The sequence below is a fragment of the Pteronotus mesoamericanus genome, unplaced genomic scaffold (assembly GCF_021234165.1).
Source record: "Pteronotus mesoamericanus isolate MK-2021 breed Mesoamerican mustached bat unplaced genomic scaffold, CSHL_Meso_final contig_73, whole genome shotgun sequence".
Lineage (NCBI taxonomy): Eukaryota > Metazoa > Chordata > Mammalia > Chiroptera > Mormoopidae > Pteronotus > Pteronotus mesoamericanus.
This window is the reverse complement of record NW_026555245.1, coordinates 13,235,076-13,259,212: the sequence shown is the minus strand read 5'-3', so window position 1 is coordinate 13,259,212 and position 24,137 is coordinate 13,235,076. Positions and strand designations below refer to the sequence as shown.

Here is a 24,137-nt window from a genome sequence, read left to right as displayed (position 1 = left end):
CAGTGAGATTCAAGTAATAATGTTTTTAGTGTTTAGGGAAAAAAACAAAATCATGTGGAAAAGTAGAAGATTGTAATGAGAAGATTCAGAATCCAGTTTATTCTGCTATTGTCTCTTAGGAGCTGTGTGACCTTGAGCAAGTCACTTAGTCTCCCCGAGCTTGGATACCTAAGCTTTAAAACGGGGAACTAGTAACATCTTCCCTAGCTCTTTTCCAGTCATTCATTATGAACTTCAAATTAGATCAATAGAAAAAAAGCAGTCTTGAACGGTGACTAGCAATTCAAGTAGTCATTCTACTTACATTAGGAATTGAATAATTTTAGAACTCTAAGACTCATCTTGGGAAGAAGAGGGTTAAAAAAGAGCCTAAACCAAGTAGTTAATAACTGCTGGACACTTTCCACAAATTACCTCCCTTAGTTCTCACAGCCACTTTTCAAGGTAGTCATTCTTATTCCCAATGTACAGACAGGCCAACTGAAACTCAAGATTAGAAGCCTGGCTAAGTTCATGTCATTAAATAAGTGGAAGAGCTAGAAATCGAAGCTGATTTTATCTTGTTAAGCCACTGCACCTTGAAGTCATCCAGCTATTTATTCAACTGCTTCCAAGGCAAAAGCAAGCAAAAATATGACTTCTGTCAGAAGCTAGTTAAAAGGAGTTCCCAAAAGAAAAGAGGGTCACTGCAAAATCAGCTTTGTCTTACACATAAGTCCTGTCCTGTTTTAAGAACCCCTCCATGGTTTCCCTTAAATAAAAGCTATCAGGCAATGTGGTCACAGCCTCTCTCTCCGGTCCCATTTCTTTCATTTTCTCCCTTCAACACTTTATTCCGGCCACATTGCCCTTGTGATAGTTTTTTGAACATACTAAACTCTTCTTCACAGGTCCTTTGCCTGTGCTGTTAGCTCCGGATCTTTGTTCTTTCCCACTCTCCACAGCCACTTTATGCCCTGCTCCCCTTGAATATCCCTTCCTTTAAAAAAACTTCCTTTAAAAGAACTCCCCTCCCATCTACTCAAAAGGAAGCTCTTCCTCTCATATTCTCTCAGCTTCCCATTTTCTTCTTTTAAACACTTATCATATTTGTGATTAAATTATTCACTTGTTTATTTTCTTCCCCAAATCACCCCACATACCCTCCAAGAATATAAGCCCCATAAGGCAAGAATCATGTTAGTCTTCTTGTACCATAAGACTTGGCACATAGCCATTGTTCAATGATGTTAAATAAGGAAAGAGAAAATGGGAGAAATGAGTGAATGCATGTAAAAATACATGTGGCCTGAAATTTGTTTGTTGTAAGAATTTATAAGGAGATAATTGTGCCTAGCACATGCTATTCAATGATTCCTACCTTTGCTCTATCAAAAATACATTTTTTGGATGAATACTCCCGTTTCACAAACTTCAAATGGACTTTCTTTATTTAGTAAATTGTAGGAAAGAAAGCTTTGTCATTTATTTCTTCCCCCTGGTGGCCTGAGAACAGCTGAGCAGCAACTGGAAAGGTTCATGGTCACGTTCCCTTCAGTAATCAGGAATGGACAAATGAATGTCGGCAACAAGAACGGGACGGGATTCCAAAAACTTCATGTCCCAAAGCAATGATACTGATATTAAAGTCAATTGGTTTGAGGGCTCAGACTACTGGCATTCAAAGTCTAGTTCTGTTACTTACTGGCTGTGTGACTTCAGGCAAGTTATTTAGCCACTCTGTTGCTCAGTCCTTTCCTCTACAAAACAGCAATAGCAATCTCTACAGAGGGTTGTTGTGAGGAGTGAATGAAATCATTATAAAGAACTTAAAACAGTATTGGCACAGAATAAACATGATGAATTTTAGCTATAACTATTTCCTGTTTTGTGTGTGCGCATGCACGCATGCGTGCCTGCTGTATATGTATTTATGAAATGTCGTTAGAGGATGAAGACCTTTTCTAGGATGAACAAATTATTCTTCAATAAATTAAGTTTAAGAGTTAAGTTTCAAGATTTTGAATCCTGTCTGAGAAAACTTGTCTTCTTGAATTTCCTATGTCTTTTTTTTTTTTAAGGTAGAAAATCAGTGTTGTGAAGGGTAAATGGAAAACAAAGTTACCAAATTCTGTAAGAGAAAATTCTTGATCCCTGAAATCCTGGGTAAACCCTTGGAACTCCACTCCAATTCGATCCTTGTCTGGTGAGGCATGACTGTGCAACAAAGAATGACAAAAAGACTAGAAGAGAATGAGGGACAGTTCTAGGAAAGACTGGGTAAAAGGAGATTCTGGAACACTGGGAAAAAATCAGAAAAATAAATATGACTAGGAGAGCTAATGTTAATCAGTTACTTCCCAAGTGCCAGGTACTATTTCAAGTGTTTTATATGCATTAAACTCATTTAATGCTTTCATCCACCTTAGGAAATTGGTACCTTTATTATTCTCATTTTACACATAAAGAAATCAAGGCAGAGAGAGGTAATATAGTTTGCCCAATGATCACATAACTTTCAAAGAAGCTCTTCATTTAAAAGCTCAATAAAATGGATGAGTTGGTAGATGTATGATTCATTTAGATTTGGAAAGGGGACAAATGAGGATAGAGGTAGGATCCGAGTTTATGTGGAAGTATAATGATGTTATTGAGGTTTTAAATTCTAAAAACCTTCGTATCATTTTAGAAAGTAATTCTTAACTCTGATCTCTGTTTTACCCACCCCAACAAAAAAAACTAATCAGATTGTGCTAGAGAATAAGTTATAAAAAATATGCAACAATGACTTCTTTTGTTTAGGTGAAAAGCAGTCTCAAGCTTGAGAATATGTAGTTCTACCATCGTTGTAATAACTTTTTGTGACTCAACCCTGCTTGTCTGTTCCCTTTCACATTGCTCCAAGGACCGGTATACCTCTAGTGATGATAAAGAAGGACATTAACATAGTACGAGGAGCATAATACAGAGGTTAGGGGCTGGCCATAGAAGGGAATTCCTCAGACACTATAAAATCCTTGTTTCCATGTTTTGCAACCAGGAAACTGTTAATTAAACCATCATTTTCCAACTCCTCTTGCAAGTGCAAATCCAATACAATTCTTCAGTGGGGCACAGTAAAGAGAAAATGCATAGGCATTTGAAAAAGCTCACCCATTTAGATTTAATTACATACATAACTGGTGTCCTTCCAAGTGTGAAAATGCTGTAACCAGTAAATCAGACAATAAAATGCTATCTGAGCAGAACAGATTTTTAGAGAAGATGTGTTAGCAATCAAAATTCCCTGACTTGCATTGGGTATTTTTACCCGGAAAAGTTTTTAAATATAAGAGCAAATCCTGCTCTTTGAATCTTGCCTTCTTTTGAACTCTTAGGTCAGGCATGTTTACTAAAAGGGTGTTCTTATGTAATGACTTTGAAGAGAACAGGAGATTTCCATCTTAAAAATTTCTTTCTGTGTTAAAGGATCACTTGATCTGTGTTTGCCTGCTAGATTTTAACGACCATCTCAGTTGTCCAGCATTGTTTCTTACCTGCTTAATTAATAACTACTAAATGAAGCTTAATTAAGTAGAAAGAGTATTTCACATTAAAGCTTCCTTGAGATACACATAGGAGGAGACTACAAACTTCTGCAAAACCGAATTTTTCAAAATGTGATATTCAGACTACCAATTATTGTCCCAGTTAGTATCACAGAAAAAAAAAAAAAAAAGATTCTTTGTAGTAACAGTAGTGGGATAATTCAGTCATTGCTAATGATTTTCGTCTTTATGAAACACATTTTTCAGTGTGCCTTGGATTGAAATTTCTTGTGAATGACCAACTTGGAGTAAGGAAGTTGGGAAGGTTGGAATCTTGAGTCTTGTTATCTTTTGGGCATACCTTTGCCAAGTGCAATTGTTGGAGGGCATGGACTCACCACATTTTAATGCTCCCATTTGGAATAACATTAAATGAAAAAAAGTTTCCCTTTTTAGTAAAACCTCGTGAAAATAAAACGTTGAGACACTTCATAGCTGCTGGTCAACCATGTTAAAGGCACAATCTGATCTCTGCACACACTTTCCAAAGGAAAAGAGTCACCCAGCTGAGTCACTCATTGTTTTGCATGTATGAAAATGAGAATGTAATCTACTTTCTGATTACAAAACCATCCATGGTTACAAGTAAGAAAATTAAAAATAAATAATTAACAATGAGGCTTTTACTTTATCATTAGATTATAATGTTCTTGATTTATTCACTGACTGATTCAGAAAACAAAATGGCTCTTCCTGAGTTGAAACACTTCCTTTCTTACTTTCCTTTCTCTATCACAACATAAAACTAACTTTAATTAATTTTGGTTAAGCCGGTATTAATTTTTTGTTTCTTTTATTTGTTTGGGAGTTCTAGGCTCTCATAGGAAAGCTGGCATATAGCAGTGTGAAAGAGGCAAAGGTTATAGAACAACTCAAACAAGATCCATTTCCTCATGCTCCCTAGCTGTGGATTTTAAGTCTGGATCTGGCTCCTGCTCTTGTTTCTCTCTATATTTATCAGTTAATAATTACACATCTGCTCTAATGGCAACAAACTTTGCTGAAGAAATAAATATGAATTCCTTCTTTCCCAAAATATGCTAAATAATGCAAGTCCATTTAAAGTTCTTGAAACAGGAGCTTTTATTCAATACTCAGACTTAAGTCCTTCGATTTTGACACTCATTGAACGTATAGAAAGATCATATTACTTCAGCATGCTGTTTCTTCTTTCTTTTTGAAAAAATCATTTCCCACTTGTTTGGCTCTTTCCAGTTTCTCTAGCAAGTATTTGCTCTCTTATCATGCATGCTGAGCTATACTGAAGTTAATAGACCTGCTTAGTAAAATCCACTGAATCTTGACACAAGAACATTTCACAGGAAGAGAATGCTTTTTGCTTAAAAATACTCTTAAGAAATAAATTTATGAAAATTTATAAATTTTCATAATTTTTCCTGACATGATTTAGAATTCATCCTTTGATCAAGATGCTAAACTTAGAACTGCATTTTGCAAGCCTTTTATTTTTGTACTTGCAAAGGGCTCTTCACACAAGTTTACTTAAATTGACATTTTATGCTTTAAATAAATGTAGTTTTTATAAACCTGAGACAAAGCAGCAAATATAAATTGTACTGACCTTAGTATATTCAAACTTCAAATTGCTGAGTGGGACAGGTAAGTCTGCCATGCCTGAGGACGACTTTTCTGGTACAGCTCCTGAAATACAGGTGACAGGCTCAGCGATTTGGTTCTGATAGAGCACTTAGCTTTATTTGTTCCTTTTTATCTGCTAGGGCTAAGGTTTATTTGCATACTGGGATATGATTGGATGAACAAACTCTGAGCAAAAAGAAAATGACACTACTTATTTGTAACACCTAGTGCAGGAAGCCCTTGACTTTAAAGTTAAATCCTTAAGAAACCAGTGCTCCAGCATTGAAGCTGTGTCTGGAGACAGGGCACTATTTGCAGATGAATTAATTTACAAAGTCGAAACCTGTGATAAGGGTTCACAGCGCAGCTGTTTTGGCCACTAAGGCCAGTTATTATTTTTCTGGCTTCTCATGCTTTTTATGCTCTTGTGAAACTTTCTCTGACAGACTTGGAATCAGAAAATTTGAGAATTGAGAGTCTAAATGGGCACTTGTTCTCAGTGTAAGCAGCTGGTGAGGAGAGGACCCTGGCCAGGTATCTTCCGGTCAATGCTGTCAGGGAGAAAGGGTGCTGTCTGGGGAAGAAAGGCCCTCTCTCTAGACCCTACCCCAAGACAGCTTTAAAAAAATCAAAGCAGTCAAGTGTATTTTAAGTGCTGGGTAAGTAGACCCCTGTCGTTTCAGAAGCTCTAAATTATCTTTATAAATGGGAAGAGAAAATTCAGCAGGATTTCTCGGGAACTCAAGGTGCGCCGTCGCATAGAGTCACCACAGGAGCAATATGGCAATAACTAATGTCTGTGAAAACTCATTTAAAGTGAAAGTAACTTCTGGTTTGGGAAGCTGGATGTATTTATCATTCAGATGGGCAATTGGACAAAGTGAATTTAAACAGGACTCTCAGAGTAACTCAAGTTCTTAAAATTAAATTAATATTTCAAGCTGAAAATATTAAAAAAACAAATTTTAACTGTACTGCTCCCATTTTAAGTACAATCCTTCATTGTATTGAAGCTTTAGCAAAAGTTACAGTTGGAACAGATAGAAAACTCTAGATGCTCTTAATTCTCATTACTAAGAATTAAGAAGTTTTTTTGTTGTTGCTTTTTTCCCAGTGATTTAGGTAGGGAAACCTAAAGACTCATTGAACAGTTACTCCAAAACAGGTCCTGGAGCCTTTCTTTCTCTTTGCATTCTTACTTGGTTCCCCATTTTACAGTCAGAGAGAAAGCAGCTTGCTTATGATCACAGATCAAGTATGTACAAGACAAAAATTTTATTTCCCAGAGAATTGGCTGTTTTGGTTCTCAGAGAGAATAGTCACTCTCACAGGAACGTCAACTTAGTCTTTTGGTCATCTAAGAGGGGTTAGCAAAACTTTTCTGCAAAGGGACAGATAATATCTTTTGCTTTCTAGGTTTGAGGGTTTGTGTTGTAACTTACTTTGACTCTGCATGAAAGTAACTATAGACAATAAGATACATTAATGGCTGTAGGTGTTTTCCAATACAATTTTATTTACAAAACAGGAGGCAGACCAGATCTGGCCCATGGTCCAGCACCCTAGATTCTAAGGCAACAGTTGTCCCCAAGGTCCTTACCTCCCTTGCGCCTCATTGCTTGAAAACCAGATAGAACCTTCTGTGTCATTTCAATCTCTCTCTCCCCCGACCCCACCCTCTTGCTCTCAATTTCCTTTTTTTCCTTCTCTCTCTTTCTCTTTTTGGAAAATTGAATTGTTTTCCCCTTTAAAAATGTGTTTTGAGTTAAATGCACAATTATACAACAGCTGTTACATAACTTGTGGACTGGGGCTCCAGCCATGCCCAGACAGCTGTGTTTCGCTGCTTTCTCCTGCTCTCAGCGTAACAGTTGTTTGTGAATTCAAACACTGGTTTATTTGATGTCTAGGCCGTGAAAGCTCAAAGCTTTATACCACACTTGGCATGTCATCTCACTACTTATATGCTCATCCTTGATCGTATTTTATGGATAATTACATAGGAACAGGTCCTTTTATACCAGACATTACTGAATGTAAGTAAAAGGAGCAGCTTTGGGAACAGGTTACCACACCTGCCCTTTTAATTTCAACACATATTTACTAAGTATCTTTTATGGGTAACCTATTGTGATTAGAGTATCAGGAACTCTTTAACCTTAATCTTATGTAAAGGGAGGTTCTTTTCTGCCCAGAACTCATAGAACCTGAGGTCTCTATGCTTGAGGTATGCTTTGTCTTGCCCCTAGAACTTGTCTTGAAGAATAGTATGTTCCTGGCACTGGTTGCATGGATACAAGGCTTTATCAGAACTCTCACTCCCTTTCAGAAGGAAAACAGTTTTGGTGAGAGCACAGGGGAGAAGGAGGCACACTCAAGACTGGACGCAGGCTTGTGTATTTTGATTGTATGCCAGTATTATGTGTCAGAGGAGGGGCTGGGATTTTATCTTGAGGGTAGTAGATAAAGGATCTTTAACTTTCCTTCCTTTCTTAGGAAATGGAAGCACAGTTTACTCTTTTCTTGAATCTGACTTCTCCCAGCCCTTTTTGAAAACTGTCGTTACACTAAGAAGTGTATAGACCGTGACTTCGACCACTGCTGAAACTACTGTCTCATCTCACGACGAATCTCTCCAGAACTCCATTCACGTCCCATTCACTGAAAGGATGGTGGAGACTAACCTTCTCCCTCCCATATGAGTAACTGAAAGAAAAACACTCAGATTTGTTAAAAACTTAATTGCACAGTGAAATAAAAAGAGCTTCTTTTCACATTTTTTTATTTCAGAATTCAGGATCAATTTGTTGGAGCTAAACTCCTTTTACTCAGTGATATCACCCTCCACAACTCTTCAATGTTGCCTTAAGCATGGCTGGGTGAGCCTGCAGGTTGGGTAGGTAAGCAGTGTATATATCCCTTTGCTTTTGATCACTGCAATTTTAGCAGACACCACATTGTTTGTATGCCTATTTAGGTTTTAATAATTTGGAAAATGAGGATCTTGTGTGTGGTGAGGGGCTCTGTGCTTGGCAGGCAAACTGGTGTTACAAATGGAGGTGAAAGGCAGCATCTGAGTATGTGAACATATGTTTCTGTGAGCTAATTTCTGTTCATCCACCATTCTTACCCACTAAGCAATATTTCCTCACCTAATCATTTCCTGCTTCTCATATCTCTTATCATTGTTTTCTCTTTATCTTTCATTATTTAGATATGGCAGGTGCCCTCTTATCTGATACAATTAGGACAGTAATTAATGAGGTCACTAAAGAAATAGTAGATTAAACCTCTATAAGGTAATTAGTTTAGTTTAAATACATTTTTGCTAAAATGTATAGACCAACACCATTTCTTGGAACTGATCTGCTGCTGGAGTTTGAAATAACCTTGCATAAGTAGTGTTCATAGTGTGTTTGTCTCCTCAAAGTGGAGAGAGAAATAAAGGACACTAGAAGCATCTTTGAGATAGTCTGAATGTAGACTACTTTGAGATTCTTATATTTTTTTCACATAGTTTTTAAAATTTTTAATATTTTATTTTTTGAGAGAAGGGAAGGGAGGGGGAAAGAGAGGGAAAGCCATCAATGCGTGGTTGCCTCTCATGTGCCCCCCATCTGGGGACCTGGCCCACAACCCAGGCCTGTGCCCGGACTGAGAATTGGACTGGCGACCCTTTGGTTCGCAGACCGGCACTCAATCCACTGAGCCACACCAGCCATGGCTCCCGTATTTTTCAACGATTGTTTCATGCACAGATTATACAGCAATGTCCTTAGCATCTGACACGATTGAGTGTTTGCATAGTACTCAGTTTAGTTTTTATTGCAATAATTCTCCTTTTCCTCCTCATAAATCTACAATTTAGATAACATTAAATCAATCTTGTCATTAAAGTATTAGGTTTGTGCTAATGGTCAATGTTTGGAGCCAACAGATTTGACTATTGTAACTAGAGGAAACTGCCCTAAGCTGAGCCATAGATGTGAGTAACAGTACTAACATTTTATTCCTTTTTATTAATTTTTATTTTTTAAAAACTTTTAAACGTCAAATATACCGTATTTAGAAAACTGCATAAATCTAAATAGTCATAAAATGAACGAAAGAAAAGAGCCATCGCCTTGCTTAAAGGATAGCAGCACCCTATAACCCATTTTGTATATGCTCTCCATCACTATCCTTCTTCCTCACCCTAAATTATCTATATCCTAACTTCTAATGCCACACATTCTTTTTCCCTAATGTTGAACATCATGTAAGCAAATCATGCCATCAGAATATTTTTACAAAGGAAATTCAGAGGCACAAGTTAATCTAGCAAGTAAGTTAAATCGTGATTAAAGGTAAAGAAAGTTTCACAGAGAGCACTCCAAAAAGAAATATACCCCAGTAAACATAAGAAATAAGTACAAAATAAGTAGCAACAAGTTAGCATTTTTATGAGCAGTGGGGCACTTTTGCATCCCAATCACAATACATGCTAGAGTGCAGAGAAATGATCTTTATCCTACAGTGTTGGTCAGAGTTTGATTGAACTTGACAGGTTGTATCAAAATATCAAAAATGTTCAAACCCTTAAGCCAGTTATTCTACTTTTAGAAATTGATTTTAAAGAAATAACCAAATATGTTTAAGTCATGAACAAGTATTTTTAATTGTATTTATAAAATAGGGAAAAAATGGTTAGATAAATCATGATTTAGAAAACAAAAAAAGTGAACAAATACTTAAGGAAGGACCTGGTAAACTGTTGTGATATATTGCCAGTTAATTTTTTTTAAAAGCAGCTTATAAAACTGTGTGTAGGCATACCAATACATTGTGTCCCACTATTTGTATTTGGTCAAAATCTGCAATTTGGCTTTGACCCAAGCCTTAGCATTTGGAAAGTGAAATAGCTGAATTTTGCTTCAATATCATCTCTGGCATCCTGAATTTACATATGATCAAAATTCATGTAATAACCACAATTGTATATATTATATATGTACATATATAATATATAATATATTTATTGATTTTAGAGAGACAGGAAGGGAGAGAGAAAGAGAGATTGGTGTGAGAGAGAAACATTAATTGGTTGCCTCCCACATGCGCCTCGACCAGTGATCGAAACTACAGTCTACGTATGTGCCCTGACTGGGAGTGGGACCCCCAACCTTTTGGTGCATGGGAGGACACTCCAACCTAGCCACACCAACCAATCAGACCAACCAAGACATCATGATTATATTTTATATAATTTCCCCAGGCCTAATAATGGCCACCAAAGATATCCCTGGAACCTGTGCGTGTGACTTTATATGGCAAAGGAAAGTTTGCAGCTGTGATTAAATTAAGGATTTTGAGATGAGAGGTTATCCTAGATTAGTGGTTTTCAACCTTTTTCATCTCATGACACACATAAACTAATTACTAAAATTCTGTGGCGCAACAAAAAAATTTTTTGCTGATACAAAAAAAAATTTTTTGCGGATATGACAAAATAATAGGTGTAACTGTGATTCATTCACACAGGACAGTTATTGTGTTGGCTGTTGTCATTTTTTTTTATTTGACAATCTATTGCTTCTCAACTTTTTGGCTAAGATCATCTGTATTTGACAATCTAAGGGAAAAAATTTCAGTGCTCTTGACTAAATAGTCAGGTATTCCATGTTTTAAAAATTCTTGCAGCACACCGGTTGAAAATCACTCTCCTAGATTACCAGGGTGGGCCTTAAATGCAATCATAAGTGTTCTCATTAGAGGGAAACAAAGGAGATTTGACTATACAGAAGCAGAAAAAAAAAAGAGAGACTACTGAAGCTGCTAGTTTTGACCGTGGTGGAAGGGGCCAGGAGCCAAAGAATGCAAGAAATACAACTCTAAAAGCTGGAAAATACAGGGAAATGGATTCTTTCCTAGGGCCTCTGGAGGGAGCAGGCCCTGTCCATCCCTTCAATATTGGCTAATGAAACTGATTTCCGACCTCTCTACAGATTGATAGTTACGAAATAGTCAATTGGGATGTAAAGTGCAGCATAAGAGACGTAGTCAGTAATATTGTAATGACTGTATGGTGCCAGGTGGGTACTGGAGATATCTGGAAGAATAGGATACTCAGCATCACTAGCCATCAGAGAAATGCAGATCAAAACCACCATGAGGTACCACCTCACACCAGTCAGAATGGCCATCAGAAACAGATCAACAAACAACAGGTGCTGGCGAGGCTGTGGAGAAAAGGGAACCCTAGTCCACTGTTGGTGGGAATGCAGATTGGTGCAGCCACTGTGGAAAGCAGTGTGGAATTTCCTCAAAAAGCTGAAAATGGAACTGCCTTTTGATCCAGTGATTCCCCTGCTGGGACTATACCCTAAGAATCCCAAAACGCCAATTCAAAAGAACCTATGCACCCCAATGTTCATAGCAGCACAATTTACAATAGCCAAGTGTTGGAAGCAACCTAAATGCCCATCAGTAGATGATTGGATCAAAAAGTGAGGGTACATTTACACAATGGAATACTATGCAGCAGAAAGAAAAAAAGAACTACTACACTTCGCGACAGCATGGATGGAACTGGAGAGCATTATGCTAAGTGAAATAAGCCAGGGGGCGAAAGACAAATACCATATGATCTCACCTATAAGGAGAACCTAACCAACAATACACAGATGCAAGGAAAATAAGACCAGCAACACTGAAAGGAAAAGAAACCAACAGAGACAAGAGGGAAGGAGGGAGGGGTGTGGGGGAAAACAAAGGGAAGGGGAAAGTCAAGGACCATATAGCAAGGACTCCTGGACAAAACCAAAGGGGAAGAGTTGAGGGAGGGAGGGAGGGAGGGAGGGAGGAGACAAGGGAAAGTGGTAGGGGGAAGGCAGAGACAAATGTATTTGAAAAAATAAATTTCAAACAAAAATTTGTAAAATATATAATTGTCTAACAACTATGCAGCATCTTTGAAACTAATACAAAATAATATTGAATGTAAAGTGTAATTGAAAAAATACTTTCTAAAAATTTTAAGGGAATAAATGTGTGCTTTTAAACCACCAAGTTGTGGTGATTTTTTACAGGAGCCATAAGAACTGAATACACCAATCAGTTCTCATGGCTAATACACTAAGTTCAGGGACGTCAAAAAGCACAAGCTGTCCATGATAACACACCAATCATTCTGAATTGTGTTCAAATTTATTGTCAATGTCTAAAGATCCATGTTCAGGTCAAGGAAAGACTTTGACCTGTGCCTTGAGATAAAAACTCCAAGATACTTACATTTTGGAAATCTTCCAGTTTAAGTATAAATGGATATTTATTCAGTTGCAAAAGTTAAATGCAATAGGTAATGGCATTTGTGACAGCTATTCATTTTTAAAATAATTATTTTATTTGGACAATATCAAACTTGGTTTGCATCTGCTTGCTTGGATTTGTTCCCATGTTTTAAAGTTACACATGTATACCCAGACCTGTAACCACAATCCAAATCAATCTTCCAGGCAATGGCTTTACATTTCAGCTGCTTTAGAACCTGAGCTACATAGCACACTTAGTCCTGTAGCTGGACTTGCAAACTTGAGAGCTCACGTATCTGTTTCACGTGGACCATGCCAATTCTCAGGACCATGCAAATTCTGCACTGCATCATAGACCCAATCTATTTTTGTTATTTAGTCCAGTTAGTTTTCACCTCAATTAACAACCTAGTCTCTTAGTTTGTATTTTAAGACTAGTAGTGTCTCCTTCATTCTGCTTCCTTTAGGTTTGTTCTTCTGTTATTTTTCTAACTTTATGATACTTAGATCATTTCATTTTCTTTTTTCTTTCATTTAAAGCTCTAAATTTTCCTCTAAAGTAGTCTTTGGCATCATCTACAGGTTTGAATATAGTATTTTCACTTACACTCAATTCAAAATACTTTCTAATTTTCATTGTGACATCTTCCTTGACTCATGGATTGTTTTGATGTGAATTTTTAAATTTCTCTGTTGGTAAGAAATAAACAACCCGCAAATAATTGTAGCTTGTATTAATACAGCTATATTTGTATGTGCTTACAAATTTAGCTTCGCTATATTTTCTCAGTGAATCAAAATTTTATTATTAACTGTCCCTGTTTATCTCAATGCTTTTGTCTTAAAGTATTTTTTGTCTAATAAGTTATACCTACACTAGCTTCTTTGGGTTGAGATTTGCATAATATATCTTCTTCCATCTTATTTTTAGTCTCTGTATGAGTTTCATATGTGTCTTTAAATGGCACATAGTTGGGTTTTAATATTTATTCAGTCTAACAAATTTTATCTAATAATTGGATTATTTACTTTATTGACATTTAATATAATATACTGATATATTTATGTATAAAAATTCTACCATCTTATTAAATATTTTATTTGTTTAAATGGTTCTATTTTTTCTCTTTTTAAAAACTGATTTTAGATAAATTAAGATTTAAATTTTGAAATTAAACTAAAAATTTTAATTTTGCATGTTGTATAAGTAAATTTTAACTAATTTAAAATTTAATTATTTTCTCTATTAGCTTGGAAGTTATGTGTTGCTTTAATTATTATGCTAATGTTTATTAACAGTTTTTCTCGGCTGATCCAAATACCTTATAATACTTTAAACTCCATTTACACTCCTCCCAATATACGTCATTATTGGTAGATGTTTACTTAAATGTTTGTGTGCATGTTAACATTACTGGATATTCTGCTTGCCACCCCGGATCCATTTCATCCCTTTGCCTCATGATCTGAGCTCTGTTGCTCTCCAGCTTTTAGTTTGGTTCATCCAATAAGAAAGGGAGGGAGGTGCTGATAGGAGACTGGAGTGCAAGAGAGAGAAAGGCCAGGATGCTTCTTCCCTTGCTTCTTTCATGTCTCAATTGCATTTTCACAGGGTTTTGACAGCTGCATCTTTCCTTAATGGCTACAAGCCCTGTTGAGTGATTTTCCACTGCCGTGTTGGCTCGTACAACTCCAGTATTCACTGGACTCTTCAGGCTTTCGGGAGCGGTAACTGCTTCTCACCCAGGCAAGCTCTGGGTACTTCACTGCCCCTCATGGCTTGCCAACACTTCTGTAAAAACTTCCTTCATTAAATCATCTCAAAACTGTAGCCAAGCATGCCTTCTGTTTTTTGCTGTGACCTTGATGATATTCCTTTAGAATTCCAGATGCATGCTTTTGGAGAAGAGGTTTTCTATAATTTGTTATGAATAATAATATAATAAGTACTAGTAAACCGCTATGCAAAATAAAGTATTTTGAGAATAACCTGCATGTACACTTGTGTTCCTTCATCCCTTTGTTCTGCCTCCTGTCTTGCATGCAAATGAGGAAATTATGAAACCTGTGTTCATTATTATCTTGATTGACTTTCATTGTTATTTCTACATATTCAAAAAGTGGTAGGCACATGCATGTGTGTGTATAAATTTTAGTAATTTCTAACTTTGTAAAAATGGATTTACTTTCTCTTTTTTATTATTTTATTTATTTTTTTATTTCATTGATTATGCTATTACAGTTGCCCCCCTTTTTTATTCTCTTTATCCCCCTCTGCCCTGCAACCCTCCCTTCCTCCACCATTCACCCTCCATGGGACATTAGTTTATGTCCATGGGTGGCACACATGTTATTTGGCTTCTCCATTTCCTACACTATTCTCAACCTCCCCTTGTCTATTTTGTACCCACCAACTATGCTTCTTATTCCTTGTATCTTTCCCCCCATCCCCCGCCTCTCCCCGCTGATAACCCTCCATGTGATCTCCATTTCTGTGATTCTGTTCCTGTACCAGCTGTTTGCTTAGTTTGTTTTTGTTTTTGTGTTTGATTTTTAGGTTCAGTTGTTGATAGTTGTGAGTTCGTTGTTATTTTATTGTTCATAGTTTTGATCTTTTCTTAGATAAGTTCTTTTAACATATGGGATAGGATTTATTCATATTTTTGCATGCCACTGTGATTTCTTTAGTTTGACAGCTGTGTAATACATCTTTCTGATAATAGTTTATTCATCTGGTCTTTTGATAATGAGGTTTTATGGCTTTGCTATTGGAATAGCACTTCAATAAACATTTCTATATGTATTTCCTTGGCTTTATAACTGGAAACAAATTTGGTAGTTGTTAAAGAATATGAATCTTAAATTTTAGGATATAATGACAAAGTGGTTCTATCAATTTACACGTCCACCTTCTATGGAAAAATGACCCTGCAACATTTGATATTTGTCACACTTTTTAATTTTTACTAATCAAAGAGATGCAAAACAGTACCTTGCTGCAATCTTGATTTGTTCATCTCTGATCACTAATTATATTGCATACCTCATCAAGTGTTTATTGATTAGCTTAGTAAAATCCCTATTCACAAGTTTTGTACAGTTTTATTGGGTTATCTGTACATACATTTTTAATTATTTGTTATGTTTTTAAATCACTAGATTCTAATCTTTTGTAGTATTATAGTATTTTGACTCAGTTTTTAATCTATATATTTCACTTTAGAGAATTTCTTAAATGAGCAAAATGTTCTTAATTTTAATACTATATACCTGTTAATCTTTTATTTTTACAGTTAATGGTGTGTCTTTTTAAAGAAAACTATACCAATATCAAAAATCAAACATATTCTGTCAACTTTTGCTGCAAAGAGCTTTGAAATTTTTTTTCCCTTTGAAGCTCATCTAGAAATTTTTTTTTTTTTTTTTTTTTTTTTTTGTATATGGTATGAAGTAAAGTTTAATTGTGTGCTATAGTGGCTCATGCTAGCTCAGGAACCCTTATTGTTATTTTCTCAGGAATTTGAGAGGAAGATAACTTTAGTTTCTTGATCTCAACAATGGATGAAGTATTTGCATCATAATAAGTCTAAACAAACCAGGGTAAACCAGAGCTCTTTAGTTTGTTTTTTACAGTGGTTGTGTGTCAGCACACTATTATCTAGCAGTACCATTAATCTAAATAAAATAGATATTTAAAAATTTGTGTCTCATAATTCCAATATCCTAAGTCTCTACATTAAGAAATATATTTTGTTTATTATTTCTTCTGGCTTTTTTTCATGTTGTCTGTTTTTCTGACTCTGCTAGACATTATATGCTAGGTTTGTATTTAAAATATTTTTTGTAGAAATTATTGGAGACCTATGATTATGTTATATTCTTCCAAAGAATATGTGTATTTGCTATTGCTAAGCTCCTGGTATGTCCAGGTCCTTCAGAACAACTATGGACCAGAGTATTCTGGGATCAAAGTGAGAGGCTTTCATCAAGACTACCCTTCCCTGGTCTGCTTGCTCTGGGCTAATGACTATGAAGACCATGAAGTCTCAGGTCTCTCAGGTGTTCATGTATCTGCAATGAGAAATTTCCCTGGAAATAAAGTTTGCCCAAACATTAGACTTCCTTCCCAGGACTTTCATCTGGCCTCACTACTCGGTTAGCAATTTTATATCTTGAAGAGATTTGTTTAAATGAATATTTTTCCAGATATTCCAGTTGTACTTCAATGGAAGGTTCAGTCCAAATTATTTGTTTTGCTGTTTCCAGAATCAAGCGTTGAGGAAACATTCTCAATTTTCTTAATGAAATTTTCTTGGTTGAAAATTTAGGTTAAGTGATCATTCTATGCTGGCATCCTTATTTTTTCAGTCAGCCATTTACAAGTGCTCTTTTCTCTCTCTGTTTGCTTTCTGCATGATATTCTCATTTTTACTATGATGTGCCTAAAAGCAAATTTTATTATCTCTTTTGAGATTCATTTTGACACCTAAATCTGAGTTCTGTGAACTCATTAGTTTTGGAGATTTCTGAATCTTATTTCTAGTAGACATGGAATACATTCTCATTCTAACCTCTGAATTCTTGAATGTCTCTTTTATAATTCCCACATCTTGACTTGTCTGTGATGCATCCCAGAGGATTTCCTCAAATTTCTACTCTACATACTCTCAATTCAGCTATTTTAATCTGTCATTTAGAGCATCCATTGAGTTTTTAATTTCAATGATTTTTTTTTCTTTTCAGAGCTTTATTTGATTCTTTTTAAAATTATCATGTTCTTTTTGGTATTGTGTTGATTTTTAAATAAGATTAAGAGTCCCAAATTATTATTTAATTAAAGAATTCAACAGAACCACAGTTGTATTATATCTTTATGCATAAATGGTGAAAAAGAAAGCTGAAAATTCCCCTGGACTAAGAATGAGACCTCAAAATAATATATCAATCCAAATAGTATTACTTGGGCAAAAGACATAGAAGTTCTTTGAGGCTGCATTTCACAATACACAGCAGCAATGTCAAAAATTAGACTATTTTAAAAGGCTCATTTGTGTCAACAATATTTCTAAGGATGTGTTATGAAATAGAGTAGAATTATTTATTTTTATAAAAATCCCCATACTGCATAAGAAAATAATATTGAGATAGTTTTGTGAATGTTCTCAATTCACTATTTTATCAAAACTAAATTTAACAAATGAAATTATCTCTGTTGCTCTGTACTGTAAGGGGAAGAAGGAACATTTTATTGTTATCTTTCTGATATTTTGTTAACATTTGGGAAGGACTACAGTTTTTAGTCTACATAATGGAACACAAAAAATATATAAATCTGTGCTTATGAAATCTCAACATAGGGAAAAAATTTTCACACGCACAGCCTAAGCTAGGGAGCTATGACCATGCTGTCACCTCCCTACCCAGTGACTCAGAGGGAATCTTTTTCTATTATATTCTTTAGTGAGTATAAGCCATTCCAAATGTGGAATCTCAGTTCCCACTTCTTCATGAAACCTTGACTGCTCTCCTTCCTTGGCTATTAAACACTTTGGCTATCAAGGCTGTGAATTCTCAAGGGCAGGGACAGTGTGTTTACCTCTCAATTTTAGTTTCCTCTTTGTTCTTCTGGCTTCTGGAGACTTCTTTTGCTTTCTTACTGGGCCAAGTATGCATTTGATAACTACTTATTATATTTTTTTATCTTGTATTTTCAGTTGTGCTTTAGAAGGAGTATTTCCCCCTGGTCTATCCTGTTATGATGAGTGAAATATAAATATTTTTTCCAAACAGAGCAAGTCACATTTTTTTCCAAATCTAATTGGAAGCCTGGTAGATATTTATGGCATGTTCATTTTTAGTTTGCACATAGTTTTGAAAAAGCTTGCTCTTATAAATGGCAATCAATATCAGAAAATGTTTTTACTCTTCCATAGTATTTTTTAATTAATTACTTACATGCATAGAGGTGTATGTGTATAGAAATATCATTCTTGCATTTGAGTCATTGTCTTTCAACTTTCCCCATTTAGGGAAAGTCTTGGTCAATTTATGTTAAAGTTACAAAATCATATCAATTTGTTATTGCTCAAATGTATGTAGAGTTCCAAGTGGGACCTAAATTCAAACTAAAATCCCATAGTATTCAAATGTTTTTGGATATGTCTGGAGTGATCATATTTGGCCTATCAGGAGTCTTTTTAGAGGAGGGACTAAGATATACCAGGGAATAACTTTCTAAGTAAAAATACAACAGACAAGGAAGCTTGTACATATAATAATATTTTGGTTTCCAGTGATGAGGTTTAAATCTGATAATAACTGCCACTTACTACTGAGATTTGCTTCTGATTTATCACTCCCAGTCCCAAACATCATAATGTCTCCCATTGGAATGATAGAGACAGAAGGCTGAAGTTGATTAATGAAAAGTCATTAATTAATAAAAAGTCATTCTTCCATATGCATGGAGATATTCTAGAAGTACTTGACTTATCTTTGCTACTCACATAATATAGAAAAATGTAAAAGGGAAATGAGATATACAAGGTTTGTCCAGAAAAAGTCAAGCAATTATTAATATAACTGGAATGGTTTGCATGACATCAATGTAAACTGAAGCCAAGGAGAGTGTACTGGGATGTGCCCACGTGAACAATGACAATTTCACTGTAGTAGTCAGTGGGGGTGGTAGATGCTGTTGAGTGTGCACATGTGCTGTATGGCCATCACATTCAAAATGACTGGCAAATAGATCAACGAATATCTGCATCAAATTTTGTGTTAAACTTGAACATTCCTCCATGGAAACTATTCTGATGATTCAGAAGGCCACAGCAATGAGCAACTCGTGGTTGAGAGCTTCATCATGACAATGTGCCCACTCATGCATCACATCTCATGTTGAGCTTTTTGGCAAAATATCAAATTACTCAGGTGACTCAACCCCCCTGCAGCCTAGATTTGGCACCCTTTGACTTCTGGCTTTTCCCAAAACTAAATTCACCTTTGAAAGGGAAGAGATTTCATACCATTGATGAAATTCAGGAAAATACAACAGGGCAGCTGATAGTGATTGGGAGAACTGTGTGAGGTCCCAACGTGCCTACTTTGAAGGAAAATGCGGCATCATTGTCCTATGTACAATGTTTCTTGTGTCTTGTCTCTTCTTCAATAAATATCTCTATTTTTCATATTACTTGGCTGGATACCCTCTGGACAGACTCTGTATTCTTTGCATAGTAGTGTAGAGGCATTAATGAACAAAGAAAATGTGTAAATACATTATCACTGGCATTTTAGTACTCCATTTTATCAGCTTGGCAGTAGAGATAGAGGGCCCATGGCCATGCCCAGCAGTCAGAGTTACCGGAAAGAGCAGAGAGCATTTTGGCAGTAGGAGGACCACCAAAAAAAAAAAAAAATTATGACCTTGGCTTTAGTATCAGCTTTCTTCAGTTGCAAATGGCAACAGTGAGGTTTTCTCAGATGACTATGGACAGCAAAAGACATGGGAAGAACCCTCCCCAAAAGGAATGGGTCAAGCAAGGAGAAGCAGATGTCATTATAATGCAGGTCCTGAAGAGAACAGGAATGGAAAGAAATTTGTTAAGGGATAAGGAGTTTTATTTTGGAATGATGGGAATGTTCTGGATCTAGATACAGTGGTGGCTGTGCCACATTTTGAATGGACTAAATGCCACTGAACTGTTCACTTTAAAATGACTAATTTTATGTTATGCAATTTCCCCTCAATAAATTAATGAAAAATATAAAGGAGAAGCAGATATAACCTTCCCTGTCCACATGTGCCAGTCCAAGGACTACCCAAAATAACAAATGATCCTTTGATAAGAGCTGCGGATTTTGCAACATCATGGATACTAAAAGCCCAAGAACTGTACTTTTTATTACTTTCTAACTGATCCAAGAATGGTTACCCTAGGGAAATGTGAGTTTCATGCCATTTAAAATATTTTGCTCCCATGTCCTATTGTCTCAGTCTCAATTCTTAGATATTGTGACAACATAAATAATGATTAGCATGTATTGGATAACACTTCAAGAATATTTCACAAGGGTAACTTCTGTATATTTTTGTTGTTTCTGATCTTTCCCAAAAGATAAAGGGCAATTTCTCTTATATTTCTCCTCTTTCAAAGACTAAAACAGAGATAAGTATTAACCCAAAATCTTTTTTTAGTCATCCTGATTAGTTTTAGAAAGGGTTTGTACATCATCCTGATAATCAGGAATTTCTTTCTCCCTGAAGTCAGATGGCTGTAGTTTTAAAGTAAGGAACAGCAATTTAAAATGTGGGGTTTAAACATTTTAAAAACAAGTGGTGTGTGAACATAGGAAATGGTTTCCCGCAGGTGATAGTATCATGGTTTGTCCCGGGCCTGGATTCCAAAGCCTCTCCTCTAAACTATTGGGAAGTGGTTTTCCCAAGATACAAATTTTCTAGACCAAAAAAAAAGAAATGGCACATTTATTTTCTTCATGTTCTTGTATCAAACTTATTTCCTAAGTAGGTTATGAATGCCATACAGGCATGCAGAGTGGGGCAAAAGTAGGTTTACAGTCATTTGTACAGAAAATAATAAAAATAATACAAGAATAAAATCTGTTTCACGTACTGCTTACAACTGTAAACCTGTTTTTGCCCCACCCTGTATAATCTCATTACCTTATCTGTAGACAATCCAAATTGTTGGTTTCTTTAAGACAATGGACTTCAATAAGTCAAACTCCTACAAGGGCTTTGGAAAGTTCATTGTGCATTAACTAGTTGATTTTCTGTGAGATCTTTGTTTTTCCCCCCAAATATGAAGTTAGGTTTCCAATTTAATCCTCAAAATGCAAAATTTCAAGAAACATAAAACTAATGCAAAAAATAGTTTTAGTTTTTAAGCTACATCCATGAACAGAGATTCTGCTCTGTTCCATAGAAGCATTCATTCCTCACTTTTTAACCCCAAGTTAGCACCCTAATGCTAATAGTGACTATTGACATCTGTAACTATTCTTATTTCAAGTATCATTTTAGTGAAGACTGATCCTATAGAAATGTTTTTATTTGCCTGCATATCTGGGTTGTCCTTGATATGTGCATGGACAAATCCTTTTACCCCAGTACAAATGTATAAATTGTACATTTGTATAAATGAGGAAATTCATAAAATAGGGTAAATAAAATCATTCTCTGTAAACATAGGATGAAGGATGGAAAAACCTTGGTACGTCAGAATCTCTTTTAGGCATCTAGCTTAGGAAAGGCATTTTTGCTTAGTAAATCCATACTAAATCCTGTTACATTCTGGATTCATACCACTGAAGTATTGAGTAGCTGGTATACCATTTCATCTACCTGGAATTCTACACTCTAGCATTATTAAAATCAAACTTTCAAAGAATTGCATTCACCAAAACAAAAACAACAACTGACAGTTACTTCTATTATAATGAACTTGATTATTCTGCTCTAAGTGCATTATAAGTCCAGATTGAAAATATGGCTAATTTTCCCATTATACAGATGAGAAAACCAAGTTTTGGTGAGATTACAATATCCTTAGAATCCTACTGTCTTTCTAAATCACCATTGCCAATTAATTTAGTCTCTATGTCCTTTGACTTGCCACCCTCTACTGAAATGTGTTAATTTTATTTTGATATCTCTCTTAATTTAGCTTCTATACATACCCTTACCCATCCTCCAGCAACTTATAAATTGAAAAAAATAGCCTTTTTCACTCAGTTGTTTTTTTTTTTTTTTACCAAATGCAGTTTAGAAGATAGTACCTTTCATATAATAGAATCATCCATAATTATATTTAAGTTTTATACACTTGTAAATGGTTTATTGCTTCCAGATTTTCTGAGTGATGGTTCAATTGAGTGGACATGGATAAAATACTCATATTACAGTTAAGGGCTAAGATTCCCAACCAGCAACCTTGGTCCAAAGAATTTTCAGAAAGTCTTTAGCACCATAGTTTACATTCATGAAACTGTGGTCAACCTAGTTAATAAAGCAAGAGACTTGGTGTTGCTCTTTGGTTAATATACAGGGCACTTTCCATGAAACTTTTTTTATTTGCCTTGAGAGGCAAGGAGACCATAACCATGCCTCTTGGCCACTGTTCTTAATTTGTGGCAGCTTTGTGTTGTCGTTTCTGTTACCTTAAGCTGAGGTTATTTTTTTCTGCGATTACATTGTCATTCTGCTAACTTGGTTCTTGTATTCCAAATAACAAAATATACAGAAACTTCAGTGACTAAAAATATATTACATTTCTTCTTCTTATCCTCTAGCAAAAGAGAGATAAGATCTCTGCATAGTTCTCATAATTCATTTTAAATGTAGGAAATCCTGAAAAATATGTAGGGATCTTTCTTTCAAGCAAATAAGCATTAATAGGTTACCTTCTCCTTTCCATATTTGGAATCATATTCTCTACATCTCTGTTTAGCATGGATTGGGCTGGCATTCTTCTGCTAGAGAGAAAACTGTTAATCCTTGTGATAGAGAGACTGCTACTTGTTCACCGAAAGTCATTATCCTCATCTTCCATAGTGCTAGAATTGAGGGTGGCATGTGTCTACACAACACAATTCTGGAAGTGATATGTGCAACTTCTAGGCTCAGGAATTCAGACATCAAGGATACCTCCTCCATGTTCTCTTTCCCTTTTCCACCAGGATTAAGCTGGGTGCAGTGGAAATTCAGTTCTGACCACACATGTAGTGACAGTGCCTAAGGAATGTCATGACAATGGCTTAGAAGAAATCTGGTCTCAAAATGACATCAAGGAGTGAGGCTTCCCTGAAAACCTAAGGTGAACTCATAGGGACCTTTATGGGAGAGAAACATGGACTACTTTTGTCTTTAGGCCACTGGATTATTGGAAATCATTTATAGTAGTTTAGTCTTACCCTGACAAATATACCAGGTCTGTGAGTGGATACTGTTTTAGACAATTGTCATAACTGCAGGTGTCGTAAAAAGCGATAGAATACCCAGAAAATCTAGTAGTAAAACTCAACCTCTCACCATTTATTTTTTGATCTTTTAAATAGAGTTAATGATATCTATCCACATGGTGTAGGAATTTTTCAATCCACGTGAAGAATTTGGTCATCTGTTTCACATTTTCCACTATGCTTACTAGGTATTAAGTCCACTATATTTAGTCGCAACTTGATTATCAGTTTCACAACCCACTGGCATGAACATGCTCTGGACCATGTTATCTTCTAATTTAGCTCCAACTTAACATGCATGAATTCTGTACCTTATCTCTATGAGAGTAATAAAGAATATTTCATGAAAATATATATATTTTTAAAATTTTCTAAGCACTCTAATTTTTTTACTTTTCCAAATGTCTTGGTCCAAAGACAGCATAAATATTTTTGGCTTAGGAGGCAATATGGTCTCTGTCACAACTACCCATCTTCATCGTCGTAGAGCAAAAGCAGCTTTAAATTATACATAAGCGAATGGATGTGACTATGTTTCAATAAAACTTTATTTATGAAAACAGGTAGTAGGCTAGATTTCGTCCACAGGTCTATGGCCTATGTCTTTGTCCATGTACTAACATAGATACTATGAATAATTATTTCACCTTCACTTTTACCTACACCCTCCTGAATTTTAATCCCATCCATCATGATGGTT

At 35.7% G+C, this 24,137-nt stretch overlaps 1 protein-coding gene across 2 annotated transcripts in view; it reads right to left on the bottom strand.

Moving 5' to 3' along the window:
- ALDH1A1 (aldehyde dehydrogenase 1 family member A1) overlaps nt 1–24,137 on the bottom strand; it is a 131,087-nt gene that overhangs the window by 46,778 nt on the left and 60,172 nt on the right. For both annotated transcript variants that reach the window (XM_054583020.1, XM_054583019.1), the window contains exon 2: nt 5,149–5,228. In XM_054583020.1, the coding sequence (XP_054438995.1) occupies nt 5,149–5,199 (51 nt within the window). In that variant the 5' untranslated portion in view covers nt 5,200–5,228. The remainder of the gene's footprint in view (nt 1–5,148; nt 5,229–24,137) is intronic.